The 19,407-nt window shown below is 42.8% G+C and overlaps 1 protein-coding gene across 1 annotated transcript; it reads left to right on the top strand.

Annotated features, from left to right (window-relative positions):
- The first annotated feature begins 3,184 nt into the window (after nucleotides 1-3,184).
- Nucleotides 3,185-13,396, top strand: LOC133129488 (ornithine decarboxylase 1-like). Its single transcript, XM_061243624.1, has 10 exons — nucleotides 3,185-3,283; nucleotides 5,000-5,142; nucleotides 5,476-5,649; nucleotides 6,267-6,439; nucleotides 7,208-7,424; nucleotides 7,846-7,932; nucleotides 8,345-8,504; nucleotides 11,217-11,332; nucleotides 11,504-11,718; nucleotides 12,578-13,396. The coding sequence occupies exons 2-10, from the start codon at nucleotides 5,041-5,043 to the stop codon at nucleotides 12,720-12,722; spliced, it is 1,389 nt and encodes a 462-aa protein (XP_061099608.1). The 5' UTR covers nucleotides 3,185-3,283; nucleotides 5,000-5,040; the 3' UTR covers nucleotides 12,723-13,396.
- The last annotated feature ends 6,011 nt before the right edge of the window (nucleotides 13,397-19,407 follow it).

Here is a 19,407-nt window from a genome sequence, read left to right on the forward strand (position 1 = left end):
CAAAAATGTAACCATATTTTTTTCTATAACCATGCGAAAAAGAGGTACAAACTAACCAAAATCCTTCTGGTGACAACATCTTATTCTGTTTTTACACAGCATGTTTGGTGTTAACAGGCAGAAAATGTTTTGGGGGTCACATTTTTCACAAAGCAACATTTAAAAAACATCATAAAACATCATAAAAAACACAGATAAAAATCAGATGACTTGATATGCTTTCACTGTATGCATGTACACATCCAAACAGGAAGAGAATGCAGTTGAATTTTTGATAGTTTTTGATAGGGATGCATTTGCTAGCTACAAAAATATGTGGCCTGATTATACCCATGGAAAGAAGAGCCACAAACTCACCAAAATCCTTTATAAAGCAACATTTACCAGCTAACACAAAAAACAAAATCCCGCAGATGACATGTTATGTAGCCAAAAAAGGCATGAATGCTGTCGGGACAACAGTTTTTGATAAGATCAAGATATGCACACATGGAAAAACAAACAAAACAAAACAAAACAAAACCAAATGCTGTTGTTGTCACAATGTTTGATAAGGGGGCATTTGCAAGGAAAAAAGAGCCACAACCTAACGAGAACCAATCAAGGAAACCAAACAGAACAAATAACACAACATTTTCAACCATTAAAGTAAATTTGGTTGTTTGTGACTAGTGAATGCTGACAAGCTGGCTGGCCTCTAAATAATGCAGGACTCCGTGTTATTTTTACTCTAAATTTGAAATGAATTAAGACATGCTGGTTATGAAAGCCAAGATATTGTTCCACAAGATGAAGATGAAAACTTTAAACCAAAGTCTTTACATAAACGATTCATGTGAAATTTGCCTTCACGACTTATGACTGATCATGATAGAACAGGTCACATATGTTAATGAGTTTATGGATTCTGTAAGCCTCCATTTTGGCAACCCTGGGTGAGTTACAAGAGGGCCCCCCTGTGGGCATACTTATGGATGCATGGCAAACAAAAATAACAACGATAATTTAACCCCTGTGATGCAGGGCTGGGGGTGGCCACTGCTCATGTGGTGAACAGACAGAAGAACTCAAAGGGGAGGGTAGGCTTGAAGCCTTTTATTTGTCAAAAATGGAACAAAAGTTAATAAAACGAAACGAGGCAAAAACTGGCAACCCAAACAGAAGAACTCTTCCAAAGGCAGCAGTCCATACCACTTCAATTCTCTAAACCCAAAAACTCTCCCCACTGAAAAAGTAACGAGGTAATTGGCCACAACTATGGCGATTACAATCAATCACAGCTGTGGCCACACCTGTCTATAGGGCCGGTGCTGCCTCCTGGTGGACAGCACCTTAATATTTCCCTCCTGGTGCCACATTCCCTCCCTAGCTTTGAGCGATAATTAATCGTTCTGAAATGGAAGCCATGCAAGGCACCAACAGCTCGTCGGGACCATTTGGGGGTGAGGTGTCTTGCTCAGGGACATTTCAACACACCCATGGCGGGGGATCGAACCAGCAACCCTCCGACTGTCAGACGACCACTCTTACCGCCTGAGCCAATGTCGCCAAAGTCTCACAAGCCCAGGGCTGGGCCAGTGTAGGTTTTTTTTGTCTTCGTTTCATTTTTAACGGCGCAATATTCAATCATTGTGGTAACAGGAGATACAGTTTGAAAGCGTTAAAACTCACAATTATATCCATATGACCTATTTTAAGATGCCATTGCTTTAGCGACAACAGTTCCTTATTTTGTAACATGTAGGTGGCAAAACAAATGTGTGGGGATCTCACCATCTCGACATTTTGGAAATCCATATACTACACAAAATAAGGTAATGTCAGTGTTCTTTCAATGATAAGTGTTCAGCGGACCAAATTCATTATAATGTAATTCAGAAAATCTGGAAAACGTTCATAGAATGTCCATTGTTTACTTAGAAGTTCTCTGGAGGAATTATCATTGTTGTTGTTTTTATGTTGCATACTTCCACAAAAGTACTTATACATATGAATGCTATTACCTATGTATTGTATTGGCTCTCTGGAGCAAGAAGAGCCCACGTACAAAGACCAGTATGGGTAATCCTGTTGTCCAGTAAATGTGTGATCCCCATCCCTCCGGAAAAAATACAGGATAACTTCAGCTGAACCTACAACCAGCTAGCAGTACGGTGTTGAAGTAACGATTGAGAAGTATTTTAGCATTGTCAATACATACAGAGTGGTACACTTCGGCAAAAACTGTTCTTGAGATTTTAATGCCAAGAAGTTCACGTTTTATCACAAATTTGTGATAACCTCAATGAATATATTAGTATACAAGATGTTATCATTGTGATTATTGTACTGATTTTGTACAATCTTCTCGACCTGGGAGGGAGAGGTAGGGGGAGGGTGACAGGTGGGGCAGAAGTTTTTTTTTCAGAATTTAAAGGTGTTGTATAATGTAATGAGCAAAATACAGTATTTTATATTTATATACTTCATAAGACCCATATTATCATTTAGTTTCCATGTCTCCAAATGTCCTTTTTGGAAAACTATATGGAAAAAAATACAGAATGCTCATTTTTGCTGACATTGTCATCAAATTTTAAAGGGGAAAGTGTTTTGGCTCTGGCTCCAAGCGTGCCAGGCACTGCCACAATAATCTGGATCCACTCAAAAATGGAAAATCATAAAAAGAAAAACATCTTCCACTTCCACTGTGTTTGAGATTTAACTTTGCTTTAGTAATACTTAAAAATTAACAAGAGTAATTCTGACTCATGGAAAACAAACCCCAAAGGGTTACCTTTCAGAAGTTCAAGAACAGTAGCCATTTAATTTTGGGTATGTCATTTTCAAGCTTGTGTTAAGAAAAGGGGTGATAGAGTTAAAAACACAATTGTCATTTTGACAAAAAAAATTATTCTGTTATTCTGATCCAGCCCTAGTATGTACACACCCAAACGAGTCAAGAATCATTAGTATAATTAATATATTGAAGTATTATACAATGCATGTTTGCCAAGAAGTTCCCTTTCTATTGCATGCAACACACCTCAGTACTTTTCTTCTTCATAAACAGTTACAGAATAGTTCCAAAGAGGAGGAGGGAACAAGTGAAGGAAAGGAGGTCACTTGTTTTTGTGTATACCAACCATATCAAGATATCACTGACACTGCACTTTGTATAGAACGATTCCCTGCCTATAAATACAGGTAGCCTACTACCTCAATGCCACTCCCAGCCGGGAACAGTACCATAGTTACAGTTACAAGCTCAGCTGGTCAGGGCATTGTGAATGCTGTTTATAAGGTGAGTGATTTTCATGCTTTATTTCAATTGATTAACAGCATAAGCTTCTGCTTAAAGGCAAGAACACAGGTTATGGAAAGCCATCGATGGCAAAAAAATAAAAAGAATAAAGGGTTTCATCACAGTTATTTTTGCCCAGTGACATGACTTCATAATTTCAAATATTGTATTTGGGAAACCAATAAGTCAACATCGATTTTTAAACTGGGTTGCATCATGTTTAGAAGAATTTTGCACCATATTAAGCCACATTAGAATCAGACATAGCATGCCATTGCATGCCATGAAGAACGCATGCATATGGAAGATTCAGTGACTCAGTAATTAATTTCAGTAATTAAATGCACATCACTACCGAGACACGTGATCATTATTGTCATTGCTTTTACTTAATGATGCGCATTTATCATGCCGTAAAATCACAATGCATTGCATTTCCTTGCGCTTTGTTGAACACAGACGTATGGGGGTAGTTGAGGAAAGGAGGATTGAAAAACAATACTTGAAATAATAGAGGCAAAATGGTTTCACAGCATCGTTTGTACAAATGGGTTAGTTGTCAGTGACAAATGACTGAAAATATTTAATTATATTCTTAGAATATTATAAGCACATGACATAGCAATCGTTGTAACAAGACATCATCACTTTATAAACCTGAATATATAAAATCACTGCTCCTTGAGCCACAATGATGTGATCCTTTTCAAAAACCAAATAATTCTGAAACAAACGGTGAGGGGCGTAGAACTGGGTTTACTTAAGTGAGGTTCGAGGCACTTAAACGTCATGGAGGAGTTAAATTATCTTATAGACCTGGTATATCCATAAGGGTTCATTAAAACATCTGACGCCAATGCGTTTTGGCAACAAAAACCTTCATCAGGGCGTGGCTTGTCTTGGCTTGCCACATGGTTCGACTTTCCCAGTTATTTTATGACGCTCTTGGCACCAGCTCTTCAGCCTTTTCTTTGAGTACCTAGTGATTTGTTGCTTTTCTCAACCAAATAATTCAACTTTTTAGTGGAGAAACTACCCATCTTTATTAGTCGGCAAGAGCATTGCCCCTGCCCAGGCTGACTTAAAGCAATAATGAGGTCAGTGGTGAAAATGGAAAGATTTGCTTCAATTAAAAACATTAAAATAGTTATGTCCTCACACGCACACACGCATACATACAAAGATAATATTGAGGTCATGACCTCAGTGGTAGTTGGGGGCCTGCTCCTGCCCCAACCTGGCTGGTATCACTGCCCCCACGGCTGTGCGGATCTTATCGTGGCTACACCGGGGATCGAACCACCGACCTTGCGTGTTCCACTCATGTACCTTAACCACTACGCTACAGACCGCCCTTCAGAACTGTGTACCTGATTATGCAACTCATTGATCTGATCTGGGTGCAGTTGGTGGTGTGGGGAGAAGTGGTTTAACCCTTGTGTAGCCTTAACATTCTGTATACTCCCCGTGTCCTAAGGGTGAAAAGATGACTCTGAAAATGCCTTCAAATAAAGCAGCTTATTTGAATTTTAAACCGCAAATCTATTTTGCATGAAAGAAACAACCTGTCACTCATCACAAACCTTGTCATCAAATTTCAAGTTGAAAAAAGATCATTTAAGGGGTTTTCCTCTGCTGTTAAACATAGTGGTGGGTCATTTTTAACAAGGGTTAACATATAAGCAGAGGTGTTTTCTTTTCCCCTTGTCTTTGCAGATAGAAACATCTTGAAAACAAAAAATAAAAAACTGGCAACCATGAGCACTTTCACTCTAGAGGACTTTGGCTTCACCTTCCTGAAGGATGGGACTTCTGTCCAGGACTTAATCGATCAGAGGATCAAGGCGTTGTCTGCATCGGTGAGAGTTTGAGCTGTCATGGAAGGCTGCTGGTCAGGTCTTGGAAACAAGTTGTATACTCCCCTTGTCCTATAACCGGCCTTCACTAAACCCTTAAAATAGAGCAGCTTAATTGAATTTTAATTTAGGGGGTTTTCTCTGCTGTTAAACATACTGGCAGGTATGACCCTTAACACAACACAAGAGTTAAGCATTTGAAACTGCAGAAACGGCAGATCTCCACCAGAATTTGAGATCCATGGTTTGGCGTCTTGCCTTGCTGCCGCTGCGTTGATGCCAGTCTGTTGTGTTTCGAGCTCGGTGTCCTCAACGTCCCCTTTCGCCATTCCCTAGGATGCCAAGGATGCCTTCTACGTGGCGGACCTGGGGGAGGTAATGAGGAGGTACCTGTTGTGGGTACGTGAGATACCTCGAGTCACGCCCTTCTACGCCGTCAAGTGCAACGAAAGCCGCCCCGTTGTCATGACGCTTGCTGCTCTGGGGACGGGGTTCGACTGCGCCAGCAAGGTACTAACCCCAAGCCAGAAGAGTGTCAGTGTATGCATGATTGTGTTCTCAGCAATTACCTGGGCTTTATCTGGCTAATAAGTAAATATGTAACAAAATGTCGGCTACACATATTAAACACTGATTTTTGCTACAGGTTGCTTATTCAGGACATTGTTTACATCAGGGCGGCCCAAACCCGTTCCTGGAGATCTACCGTCCTGTCGTTTTCACTTCAACCCTAACTAAGCCACACCTCATTCAACAGCTCCAGATCTCATTGAGCTACTTAGTAGGTATTAGTAGAATGAGGTGTGCCAAATTAGGGTTGAAGTGAAAACCTACAGGTAGATCTCCAGGAACAGGTTTTGGCAGCCCTGGTTTACATGATACGCTATACATGGCAGTGATTTAAATGTATATTTTATTCCGAGTTTAGACAATGGGTGTTTTTCTTTTTTCTTTCAATATATATTTTTTGACCCCTGAATCAGGATATACTTATTAGTACTTATTACTATTAATACTTATTAGTAGTGTGCTAGTTCATTCATGGAATAGACTCCAGTTCAACATTTGTTGTCCTAATCTGAACCACTCGGGATGCCCTGTGATCCTTTGCCCCTTTCCGCTTTTAGTACGAGATGCATCTCATAACGTCTCTTGGGGTGGACCCCAGCAGGATCATCTATTCCAACACCATCAAGCAGCGCTCCCACCTCAAATACGCCGCTGCCCATGGGATCCAGAAGATGGTCTTTGACAACGAGGCAGAGCTTGTTAAGATCGCCCAATGCTTTGAAAATGCCAAGTGAGTGGTTTCTATATATTTTTGTTCTTTTCTGCTTGGCACTCCACCCAGATAACCAGCGAAAATGTAAGGGAGGGATGAGTGCTCGGCCGCGGCTTCAGGAGATAAGACAGAACACCCTCCCATCCTTGGGTGCGCTCAGGTGCTTGTTATGATAGAAAAGAATGAGGAGGAAGTGCATCCAAGGTCGGTTCCTCCTTAACCAGCCTAGGAGGAACCACGGATGATAAATGTAACCTTTAGCAGTGTGTTAATTGCAAAACAAATGTTATATGACTTAAGGAGCAGATGTGGGCCCAGGAGTACAACGCGTGACGGAAAAATACTGAAACACTGTATGAAGATGATTGGCTTTCACCGTAATGTATGCATGCGACAACTTAGGATGTGTAATGGTATAAGAGTAGACACCCTGTCTGCTAAAATCTAGAGTGTTTACTCACATTGGTGTGAGACATTCTCCATGCTTTGTTATAGGGTTAATAAAGTTCGTATTATTGAAACTCTCCTTGCTGTGAAAGAACTGGGTTCTTTTAAACGGGAATGGTTGCTTGCAAGACGTCCCTCCTTGGAATTTCCCCCACACTGTCTAATTACTTTTGGGGTGGTGAATTGTTAGATGGATAATAGAAATTTAGACAGATATTTGGACGGATGGATGCTTCAAATGTAAAAACTCTGCAGACACTTTGAGTTTCCACATTTGTGCATCCGCTTTGGAAAAATTCACCCTTGACCGGGCCCCTCCCACCCTTTCCTCTTCCTCAGGCTGGTCCTCCGCATTGCCGTGGATGACAATTATTCCATTTTCAAAATGAGCAAAAAGTTTGGGGCGAAGCTGGAGAGATGCCCGGCGCTCCTGAAGCAAGCAAAGAAGCTGGGGCTGGACGTCATCGGGGTCAGCTTCCACGTGGGCAGCTACTGTATGAATCCTGTGGCTTACACAGAGGCCATCGCAAATGCCAAAGGCATCTTTGACCTGGCGGTGAGCACCTGGCACCATGTGAAAAGCTCTACTCAGCTGGCAGCTACAGTTAGAAATGCCATACAATGTTGTAAAGGAAACTATTTGGACAATAAACCCAAATCAGCGATCTCAAATTCCAGGTCGAGAGGGCTGTTCTTATTTTTTCTTATCTTTCAATCAGAAGTTATATTTTGCCCCTAGAAAGAAGATATGTGGGTCTTCTCTCATACATGAGTGCAATGAACCATTCAAGTACTGAAACACCAGAAACCAGTAGATGTTGTAACTATCGAGGACTGGATTGGAGATTTGTCAGAGCTGATTACATGGTTGTGACACTGAAGCATCTGTGGCTTGATGAGCTGTGGTCTTGTGTGTGTGGTAGGAGTCTGTATTGTGTAAAGGATGTAAAGAGTCATTCATGGCTGATTGTTTGCAGGCAAAGATTGGCTACAAAATGACCTTCCTGGACCTTGGTGGAGGATACCCTGGGTTTGACATTCCCGATTCTCTTTTCTTTAAAAAGGTAATCATTTTTCCACTCTCAGAAAGCACACCGCAGGTGTGCAGGGGAGCCTCAGGTCTTTTCTCATAAAAGGCTGATGTGGATGTGAAGGCTGATGGTGAGCCTGCACCAATGCTGTAGAAATGAATGTGTAGGTTTAGCATGCTCAAATCAGGCTTTGGAGGCCAGTAGTGCTGCTGGTTTCTATTATTTACCACCACACGGAATGGTTTTGTACTTGAATGACAGGTGAGAGGAGGCTAATCAGTGACTTTGATCAGACAGTCAGTTAACAATCAGTTAGAAGAGAGAACAAGCATTACTGCTGGCCAGACTTAGACAATCTCGACTTGCACAAGAGATACTGAAGAACAGGAGGGTTTCATTGTGATCCAATCATGACCTGACCTGACCAATACATCCCCATTTCCAGTTTGCTGTTGTAATAAACCTCGCTCTGGACAAGTACTTCCCCGTCAGCACCGGAGTCCAAATAATCAGCGAGCCGGGCCGCTACTTCCCATCGAAAGCCTACACGCTGGCTGTCAATATCATCGGTAAGAGGGTGGACATGGAGAAGTCGGCCGACGATGGTGAGTTTGCTCTGTAATTAAGCCTTATCCCCAGTCTGGCACAGTTCTGTTTCCACATAGTCTGAACACACAACATACTTCATGAGATCTGAAGTGGGGCGGCCTGTAGCGTAGTGGTTAAGGGACATGCAGTGGTTAAGGTACAAGACTGGGACCCGCAAGGTCGGTGGTTCGATCCCCGGTGTAGCCACAATAAGATCCGCACAGCCGTTGGGCCCTTGAACAAGGCCCTTAACCCTGCATTGCTCCAGGGGAGGATTGTCTCCTGCTCAGTCTTATAGACTGTAAGTCGCTCTGGATAAGAATGCCATTAATGTAATGTAATGTAATGAAGTGGAGCAAGGTCACCTGTAAGATGTGTAAAACCCCACGCTAACCCAATGACGGAATTTAGCGGGGGCCGAAGGGGGTTTTGCGTTCTTGTCCTTCTGGCGTTGCTGGGAGAACATTAGTGGGTTAATTATTATCCTCCGTACAAGAACAGAGCACAATTACGTTTAAGAATATACTGGGTCCGTTGCCACGGGTCGGATATGGATTGACCTGCCCCATATCCCGCTTACAGCTGGCCAGAAACGGATCAATACAATTCTTAATATTCTCCGTTCTCAAACGGGGCCGTATTGTACACTTTATACGGTTACTATAGTTTCACTCGTTTATCTGACTCCATTTAAAATATAATTTAGAAATTTGGGTTTGCAATTTACGCGGACCTCGGGAGTGATTACATTCGACTTGTACCTGCGCCACCATTACTCAATATATGCTCTCGCGATTAACATTATTGCTGAAATCTAAGTTTGGTGTAGAACTCAGAGGCTGAGGGTCCAGTCAACACAATACATGCATGATAGTTGCGAGCCCAGGTCGGTGTAGCATTAACTGGGCTCCTTAGAGCTAATTTGGCAGGAACCAGCGCTGTAACGCCCAAGGGTTCCCTTCGCACCAAATCACAAGAGTCGTGCGTCACTGACCCTTTAATTGGCAGAAACTTGCTGGCCTCACAGCTTAGAACTACCACAAACGTACCAAACTGCCGATCGGTCAGTCTTTGGCCCCCATTTTCCCCCCGAGTATTCAGTTGTAATTTAGGCTGAAAAGGTACAAGATGAATTAGAGTCATGGAGATCACGCAAGTTACAAACAAAATAGATTATTTGCAGACAGGTAGGTTATTAGCTTTAGAATATCACAATCAATTACAAAATACACAAATTAAGAATAGAGGTAGAGTAAATAATCATACCTAGCCTGCTTGGACTACACACAAACACAGAGTATAGAATATGCCGTGTGGAAAGTCGAATACGATCTTCCGCTGCTACACATACATACATACAAACATACATACACAAGACATGTTGTGTGGGAAGTCGAATATGATCTTCCTGATACTTACATACACGTACAATATGCTGTGTGGGAAGTCGAATACGATCTTCCCAGATTGGTCTGTCTCCCTTGCTTTTATGCCAAATCATACGTTTGGAACCAGGCGGCAGTGCCATGAATAAACCTGGAGGGGTGGTCAAATCTGGAATTTAGACCCCCACCAGGGTGGGGGTTGTTAAGTAGGGAACATGAGATGATTACCAAGAGAGGACATGCAGGTTTTCCCTTGAGTGACTGAAACTATATTTTTTTAAATTCCATTTGGTATGAAATGTATCTCATCCGATTCCTTGATTTTATCAGATCACATCCATACCAAACAGATTACCCTTATGTTTTATTATGTTGCAGTTATCATGAAACTTCCCTCCTGATTATCCATTTTACATGCAATTCCTGTTACCATTACATGAGACTTAATGCAATAATACAAGGATCACATGGGCGTCACAGGGAGGTCACCAATGTTCTGGAGGATTCTTTTCCCATGACCCAACTGGCCTTGGACCACCCATACATCTTAACTCCCCAACAGGTAGTCTAAACAACATTGAAACCCCAGCTCTCAGGCCCCTCACAAATGGCAGCCCTTCCTGACCTTAACCACTACGCTACAGGCCGCCCCATCATATCTATGAATGCTGTAGTTGGGAGTTTTCATGATAACTGCATTATGCTGTAAATATGTATTTGTGCCTCTCTTGGAAATATACCTTTTGGATAAACCTGATTTGGGTGAATTAAAGGAAAGGAGACACAACCCCAGATTGCTTGGTTTCTTCTCCTTATCTCCGAAATCCAGGCCTAAATTCTTGACCCTAAAAGTGAGTCACCCATCTATAATTTACAGCCAGGCCCACCAGGCAGGGGCTAAAACACATGGCTTCTACAGAGACAGCTTTTGCCCAGTTTCCCCTCGGCTCCTGAATGGTTATGCTATCAAAGGTAGACTGTTACAAAAACTAGACCATTACAACAGTCGCACTGAACCAATCAGTATAACACCAAACATTACTATATTCTGACCTGGGATTATCATGAAACATCTTTATACCATCTCCAGTATTCTGTATCCTGTCAGGAATGTGAGAAAAGGGGGGCCCCCAGGGCCTAAGAAGGCGCCTCTAAGAATCATTCTCTAGCTCTCCCCCACAGGCATGTGTGCCAACGGTGGGGGCTAACAATGTATACTCCAGGAGGGGGAAGTCAGCAGGCTGACCAGCGCATGAGACCAAATGTTACTTATGACTGGCTTACAGATGGCACCTGTTTCTTCTCATGCAGCTCTCAACTCCAACTCTCCTCTCACTCCCACAGGCAAAGAAGACGGGGCCAACAGTAAGACTATTAGTTACTATGTGAATGACGGCATCCACACTTCATTCGGCCTCGTCCATTTCCCCTTTGCCTATGTCCTGCCAAGTACACACAAGGTACGAGCACAAAGTTTGTCATTGGTTTTGCTGCTTTCATAGTCCTGGCAACCCTGCCAATCTGCAGTGCCAGATCATTTGTAAGTGTGTCTGCATAAGTAACCATGTACTGTTGCAGTTCCAGGTTGTGTTTGAGTCCTCTTTAGTTCATGTATCCCTGTCTCACTGCAGAGAAGCAAGCCAGGTGAGGGCTTCTACCCCAGCACCATCTACGGACAGACCTGTGATGGGCACGACCAGATTGTGGAAGATTACAGCCTGCCAGAGGCACAGGAGGGTGAATGGATGTTGTTCAACCACATGGGAGCCTACACTGTCAGCACCATGACCAACTTCAACGGCTTCCCAAAGCCTGAAACCCAATTTGTGATGACCCGGAAAGCATGGTATATGCCTGAGTATCTTATGTTTTCTGTCCTTTACCCAATATTCTCCCTTATTTGTAACATTGTCAGGGACCAGAACAATAGACCCAGCAGCAAGACCACAGGAGTAAGTTTAAAGTCTTTATTAACCTTGCAACAGAGTAGACAGGCAGGTTCTATTAACCAGCAAGCCGAAGCAACAGACATCAGGTAGTTTGTGAACGAGATTCAAACAAGGGGGTCGGTACAACGGCAAACAGATATAGCGGAGGTAATCCAAGATGTAGTCAATGTCACAGGCAAAGGGTTGCCTGGGCAAAGGGTTGATAACACACGGGCAGTCCAAACAAAAACAGAATCCAGAAACAAAAACCGATAAGCCAAACACGAAAAACTATGGATCAACTCAAAACAGAAGGATAAATCAAGAGGCGGAGGGCTAAGACAAAATGGGTCATAGCAGAAATCAATCAGAAATAAACATTGGAGAGTATGGTCATGACACATAACAATCTGGCTACGAAAGACAGAAACAAATGGGTTTAAATACACGCAACTAAACTCGGATCAAAACGAGACGCGTGGTTTGATAATGACAACATGCATTTCAATCGTGAATGAAAAAAAAAAAGACTTGGAAGAAATGCAAAGTGAACAAAGCCATGCTGCAACTTGAGCCAGCAAACATTTTTGTGGTGAAAGGTTGTCTTGGCATTCAGGTGAAATCCCTGCTCCATGGCCAGCACCCTGCACATGGCCAGCAGGTGTGGGCTCGGTTAGTTCTTGATTGGTAGACCCTCTGGCTCAACCTACTAGCTGCTGGATGCCATTGTAGATACTAATCTCCATTGACGCCCCCCCCCTCCTTTCCTGTCTCTAGGCAACGCCTTCTGCAGATTGCTGCTGCTAAGGGGGACCAAGCCCTTCTTCAACAGCCCAGTCCCCATGATGAGCCGGATGCCTGCTGCCCTGTGAAACCTGGCCTCGCCCGCAAGCACAACCTTACAGGGAAGGAGGGGAAATGATTTGTTTTGGGAGGGTGAGAGGCAAGAGTGTGCATGTTGATCCTTTCCTCGATGGTGTTGGGTGTGAACTTTCTTTTTTTATGAATTGGAGCAATACTTATCGACAATGACGAAATCAAAAACAAAGCATATGATCATGAGCCATTCAACACACATCTCTCTATTCTCATTCCTTTTCCCAAATGCATGTTTGCCCATCGACTGTTCAAGGTGTCATAGAACCTGGCCTTGAGGTCATCATCTGCAGCGTTGGTAGGTGCATAGAACAGGATTATGAGGGGTTTCATTCTCCCGCTATTTGGTTCTGAAAGAAGCAGTGATGAGGCAACAGACGATTGGTTCCAATGCAATCGGAGCCTTCCGGGTCTTGTTAGTCATCACAAAGCCTACTCCCTCTGTGTAATTCACTCGCTCTGCTTCATGCCTGGAGTAGATCACGCACTGCACTGGGTTATGTCTTTAAAGTCTTCATTATCTACCAAATGCTTAGTTTTGGAGTTCATGATTCACCACATGCTTTAATTTGATCAGTTACAGTTTAAAACATGATATGATATCACATGTTCAGGATAGTGTTTTTGCAACTAAAATGTCACTGGATTTCTTTTCACTTATTTTGTTCATTCGGGTCACACACTGGTACCTTTTCCTCAAAAATAAATACATTTACAACATTTGTAGCAAGTTGTGCTTTTATTTTCTTTTCCTTTTTTTGCAACACTGCCTTGGCACCTTCACTTGCTTCCCTTTGTGTGTTTGTGTGTGTTTCTTTTTCCTTATCTTCCCCCGACACTTTTCTGAACAGTAGATTAGCATCAATATTGTTCTGTCCAGGCCAATACTGGACTTGGAAATCATATTGAGCTCGGCTGTGGTAAGCCCGTACGTGAAGGAATATGGTAATTGTGGAATTTGTCCACGACTGCCCACTTGAGTGACAGAAACTCTAGCTGATGGATTACATAGTTATGTTTTGACAAACTCAACTTCCTGCCTCAACTCTTCAGGATATTCCTGGTAGAGGACAGCACTGTCCTGTCAAGCTTGCATCAACATGAAGGACATCTACCCAACATGAAGGACATTTCCCCATTCTGATGGTTGATGTGAATGTTAACTGAAGCTCCTGACCTGTACCAACATGACTGTATGCATTGCACTGCTGCCACTCAATTGGCTGATTAGATAATAAGTAGGTGTAATAAAGTAAAAAATTTTCCTAATAAAGTGCTCGATGAGTGTAGCTTGTTGGGATCCACAAATGGCAATACTGGAGCGCGAGTAAGGCCGTGTATGATCCAGTCGGAATGAGTCAGTACAGGATGCCTCCCACCTCTCGCCGAAGGGCTCTGACTCCTTCAGGTAGGTTTTGGCTTTTCCTCGACTGCTCAACTTCTTTTGACGTTGGGTGGGGGCACAACCCTCGGCCAGTTCTGTCAGGGGCCAAACAATTATCGATCCAACTCTCGTAGAAGTCTCTCCTCATGCTCTTCCAATGTCTTTCCATTCCAAAAAAAACAAAAAAAACATTACAATTGTTTGAATCGCTAAATAAATTAAATACAATAAAATAAAAATGGAAAACCCCTCTGGGACTTTGTTACACCTACTTATTCATACAATTATCTCATCAGCCAATTGGGTGGCAGCAGTGCAATGGTAAATGGTTGGAATTTATATAGCACCTTTATCCAAAGCGCTGTACAATTGATGCTTCTCATTCACCCATTCATACACTCACTCACACACTCACACACTCACACACTCACACACTCACACACTCACACACACCAATGGCGATTGGCTGCCATGCAAGGCACCAACCAGCTCCTCAGGAGCAGGTGTCTTGCTCAGGGACACTTCGACACAGCCCGGGTGGGGGATCGAACCAGCAACCCGCCAACTGCCAGACAACTGCTCTTACTGCCTGAGCCATGTCGCCCCATACAATGCATACAATCATTTTGATACAGGTCATAAGCTTCAGTTAATGCTCACATCAGACTGTGGAAAAATGTTATCTGTGAATAAGTAAGTGTAATAAAGTAAAAATGTTCCAAATAAAGTGCTTGGTGAGTGTATTTACTATTGGTAGCTGTAATACGAACTTAATGGCCAAGATGGTCATAATGATAATTACATTTCTGTGTGAAGCGAATTGAATGGCTCAGAGCTTAAAGCTAGAACACTGTGTTATCTGTGCAATACACTAGGAATTGGGAATGTGAACTGCCAATGGATTATTGTTATCAGTATGAATGTTTGGGAAATTACCAATGCACAATATACATGTTTTCATGATGAATTGAAGCATTTTATTTTTGACAAATGAAAGTCTAAAGTTAAGGGGAAGGGGGAGATCTGCTGAAACACCACTGAATCAAGCCTTTATGGCAGAGTGGCTAGACGACAGCCACTCCTGAGTAAAAGGTTTACGAGAGCCCGCTTGGAGAGCATGAGGAATATAGGGTCTCTGGTCTGATGAGATAAAAATGTAACTCTTTGAGCAGACCTCCAAGCACTATGTCCGGTGAACACCAGGCATCACCTGGCTAATACCATCCCTACGGTGAAGCATGGTGGTGGCAGCATGATGATATGGGGGTGCTTCTCAGTGGCAGGGACAGGGAGGCTGGTCTGAATGGAGGGAAGGATCATGGCAGCCAAATGCAGAGAGGGCCTTGAAGAAAACCTGCTCCAGAGTGCACACAACCAATACAGCAATGACAACGCTAGAGTGGCTTTGAGGATTTTGTGCAAAACGGTATAAAAATGCTTACTTTAATACCCTTTTTGCACTACTTTACATTACATGTTATTTGGCTGACGCATCTATCCAAAGCGACTTACAGTTGATTAGACTAAGCAGGAGACAATACTCCCCTGGAGCAATGCAGGGTTAAGGGCCTTGCTCAAGGGCACACATGGCCACACCAGGGATCAACCATCGACCTTGCAGGTCCCAGTCACGTACCTTAACCACTGCACTACAGGCCTTCTTGTTTCAGTGGCCGTTGGAAGACTAAGTGCTATCAAGTGTGTTTTTCAAACAGTCCGTTTTTGTCCTATATTAGCAATGTTACCGTTCTCCATTAAAATTGAAGTGTCCTCAATCCCCAACTGATTTATAGACAATTGTTTTGCTTATTTAATTGAAGTGGTCTTCTTCAATATGAACTATTCACAATAAGACTCCCCATTGAGGTCAGAACTGTACAATCTCTCCCCACCTTCAAACTGAAGACGCACCTCTTCAAGCAGCACCTCTCCCCATCCCTCCTTACCTCCCTGTGATCCGTAATTGTTGTCTTTGTGATTTATGTAGTATTTCGGTATTTTTAGTTGGCTAGGAAAGCAGTATTTGGATAGTTAAGTTTGGTCACTTTTGCTTTGTTGTTTGTTTATTTGTTGAAAAAATAAATAAATAAATAAATAGGCCCTGGTCCTTATCTTTGTTGTACGGGTAGCAATTGAAATTGTACTTCCCTCTCGGGCAGGGGTGGGCAATTCCGGTCCTGGAGGGCCGGTGTGTATGCAGGTTTTTGTTTCCACCAATTAACCTGGCTAAATGAACTAATTGGCTGCATGCACCAACACTGGTTCACTCAAAGATCAGAGCACAGTAAAACCGGGGGACACAAGAGCAGTCTTCGGCTGTCATTCATCAAGAAATGTACTGTAGCTAAAATGTCAGATGGCATAAAAGGCTAATTATGTAATTAAGGCCAGAAGTTGGTATGAAATCCAGAAATGGATACGGCCCTCTTTGCCCACCTCTGCTCTAGGGTCTTTCAGCGCACTTAGCCCTGGTTATGGGTATGCACTTTGTTGTACGTCGCTCTGGATAAGAGCGTCTGCCAAATGCCAATAATGTAATGTAATGTAATGACTCTGCCTGTGTTTATAGTCCTTAAATTCGGGTTTCAAAATATGCAGTTGACAGGCCAGTACGGCATTTAAATGTCAGCGTGTTCACTGAAAAGGGGTGGGATAAACCATGTTGTGGTTTGAGTGTTTGTTGCTGCAATTCCTCTTAGAAATCAGAAATTACCTATTGTACCTTTAATTTAGGACTGAAATAAAGAACTACTTCTACTATGAATGAAGACTGCTGGGACGTCTACTTCGCAGTAAACAGACATAGCCACTAGATGGTGCCAAGTGCACAGATGGAGTGCAGATAATCCATTATCACAGACAGGCTGTTGTTCACACAACAGAATGGATGATGGATGGAGGGTTTGTGCAAAGTAGGGTAATCGATTATGCTACTGCACATGAATGACAGAAGGCCAATGGCATGTGGGCATCTGCCTGTGTGACTTGCAGATGTAGGCTACATTCAGCAGAGTGCAAGGACGGTGTGCAGGTAAAATTTAAGGTAATTAAGGGATTTATATAGCGCCTTTATCCAAAGTGCTGTACAATTGATGCTTCTTATTCACCCAATCATGCACACACTCACACATCAACAGTGATTGGTTGCCATGCAAGGCACCGACCAGCTCGTCAGGAGCATTTTGGGGTTAGGTGTCTGGCTCAGGGACACTTCGACATACCCAGGGTGGGATTCAACCGGCAACCCTCCGACTGCTAGGCGTCTGCTCTTACCGGCTGAGTCGATGTTGCCCCCAGGTGATCTGTAACGTATTGTGAAACCCTAAAGTGTATTGGGAAATGAAATGTGAATTTGGGAAGGAAATTCCACTCCAGTTATGAGGCAATAAGCAGGAGCAGGCAGTAGAACTGCCCATAATCTTTTTATGGAAGTGTACATTTGGTTATCACTGGTAACAATATGAGATGTCTGAGAATTTGTAATGTTCTTGTGATGTCATCATCATAATACCATAATACAGAGTGCTGCATGTGTATTTGTTTCTGAAGCAGCGCATGCCAATTTAGTTATGAATCATATATGCCAGCCGTGTTTTTATCTTGGGATACAGGAGGGTGATCTGGCCGAATATATATCATATTTCAATCAGAAATCACAATTTTTGTAACTCATTTTAAAGTTGTCCTGTATGGTAGCCTGCAGTGGGGTGGCCTGTAGCGTAGTGGTTAAGGTGCATGACTGGGACCCACATGGTCGGTGGTTTGATTCCCGGTGTTGCCCAACTGAGATCCACACAGCCGTTGGGCCCTTGAGCAAGGCCCTTAACCCTGCATTACTCCAGGGGGGGATTGTCTCCTGCTTAGTCTAATCAACTGTACATTGCTCTGGATAAGAGTGTCTGCCAAATGCCAATAATGTAATGTAGCCTACAACCAAACTAGAAATAGCCTATGGATTTTTCTATTTGTACATAATTACATTAATGATACACTCTCAGAAATAAAGCTACAGTGGAGGTACATTTTTGTTCCTCAAGGATCAAATTTCCAAAAGGTACCCTGAAGGTACAGTAATGTTCTCTTTGGGTACAAATGAGTCTTCCTAGCAAAAAAGGTACAAATGAGTTTAATATTGCTGGTTAGGGGTACAATTTTATGCACCTATAGGGTACCACCCCAGTGACCAGCATTTGTAGGCACTATTCCTACCTTTATTTTTGAGAGTGGACCACACTATTTTCACTATTAGGTTGATGAATACCTGAGTGCAACTTTACTGTGAACATTCAGCAAACTTGTAACTGAAATACACATAAGTGCCAAATGGCACAAATATCAAAGAATTAACTATTTCAAGTACTCAGAACTGGCGGCACGGATGGTGCAGTGGGTAGCACTGCTGCCTCACAGCAAGGAGGTCCTGGGTTTGAATCCCCGTCGGCTGGGGCTTCTCTGTGTGGAGTTTGCATGTTCTCCCTGTGTCTGCGTGTGTTTCCTCCAGGTACTCCAGTTTCCTCCCACAGTCCAAAGACATGCAGGTTAGGCTGATTGGAGAGTCTAAATTGCCTGTAGGTATAATGAAAACCATAGGTGGCAAAATTATTGGTACCCCTGGTTTAATACTTTGTGCAAACACCCCTGGCAAAGATGACAGCCATCAGTATTTTCCTAAGGTTTGAAAACACATTTGGAGGGATTTGTGAACATTTCTCCATGCAGAACGTTTCATAGTCATTGATATCCCTGGGTTTGAACTTATACACTCACCGAGCACTTTTACCTGTCCACCGACTTATGAATGCAATTACAAATCAGCCACTCGTGTGTCAGCAGTGCAATGCATACAATCATGCAGACATGAGTCTGGAGCTCATCAACCAGCAGAATGGGCCAAAAGAAATGTGATGTAAGTGACTTTGATCATGGAATGATCAATTATAATAATTCATTGAGTCTCTCTGTAGATAATGATTGTTGAAATTGGACAGCTGAAATCTACAATACCGTTGGAAGCAGTTCCAGATTCAAGTGGCCTGTAGCGTAGTGGTTAAGGTAAATGACTAGGACACCCAAGGTCAGTGGTTCTAATCCCGGTGTAGCCACAAGAAGATCCGCACAGCCGTTGGGACAACTACAACAGAACAACACTACAGTGACAACTAAACTTAATGAGAAACAGCACAAACAAATGATACTTAACTAATCCAGGAGAAAATGCTAACACTGGAGAACACTAATGCACACTAATGCACACTGAAGTGAGCTCAGCTGTGCCAGTAATTATACCCTGAACAGGGTGCAAACTATTGGCTCCTCCTACAACAAAAGCTGTGGCCTGCCAGCCAGT

This window comes from Conger conger, chromosome 1 (assembly GCF_963514075.1).
Source record: "Conger conger chromosome 1, fConCon1.1, whole genome shotgun sequence".
Classification (NCBI taxonomy): domain Eukaryota; kingdom Metazoa; phylum Chordata; class Actinopteri; order Anguilliformes; family Congridae; genus Conger; species Conger conger.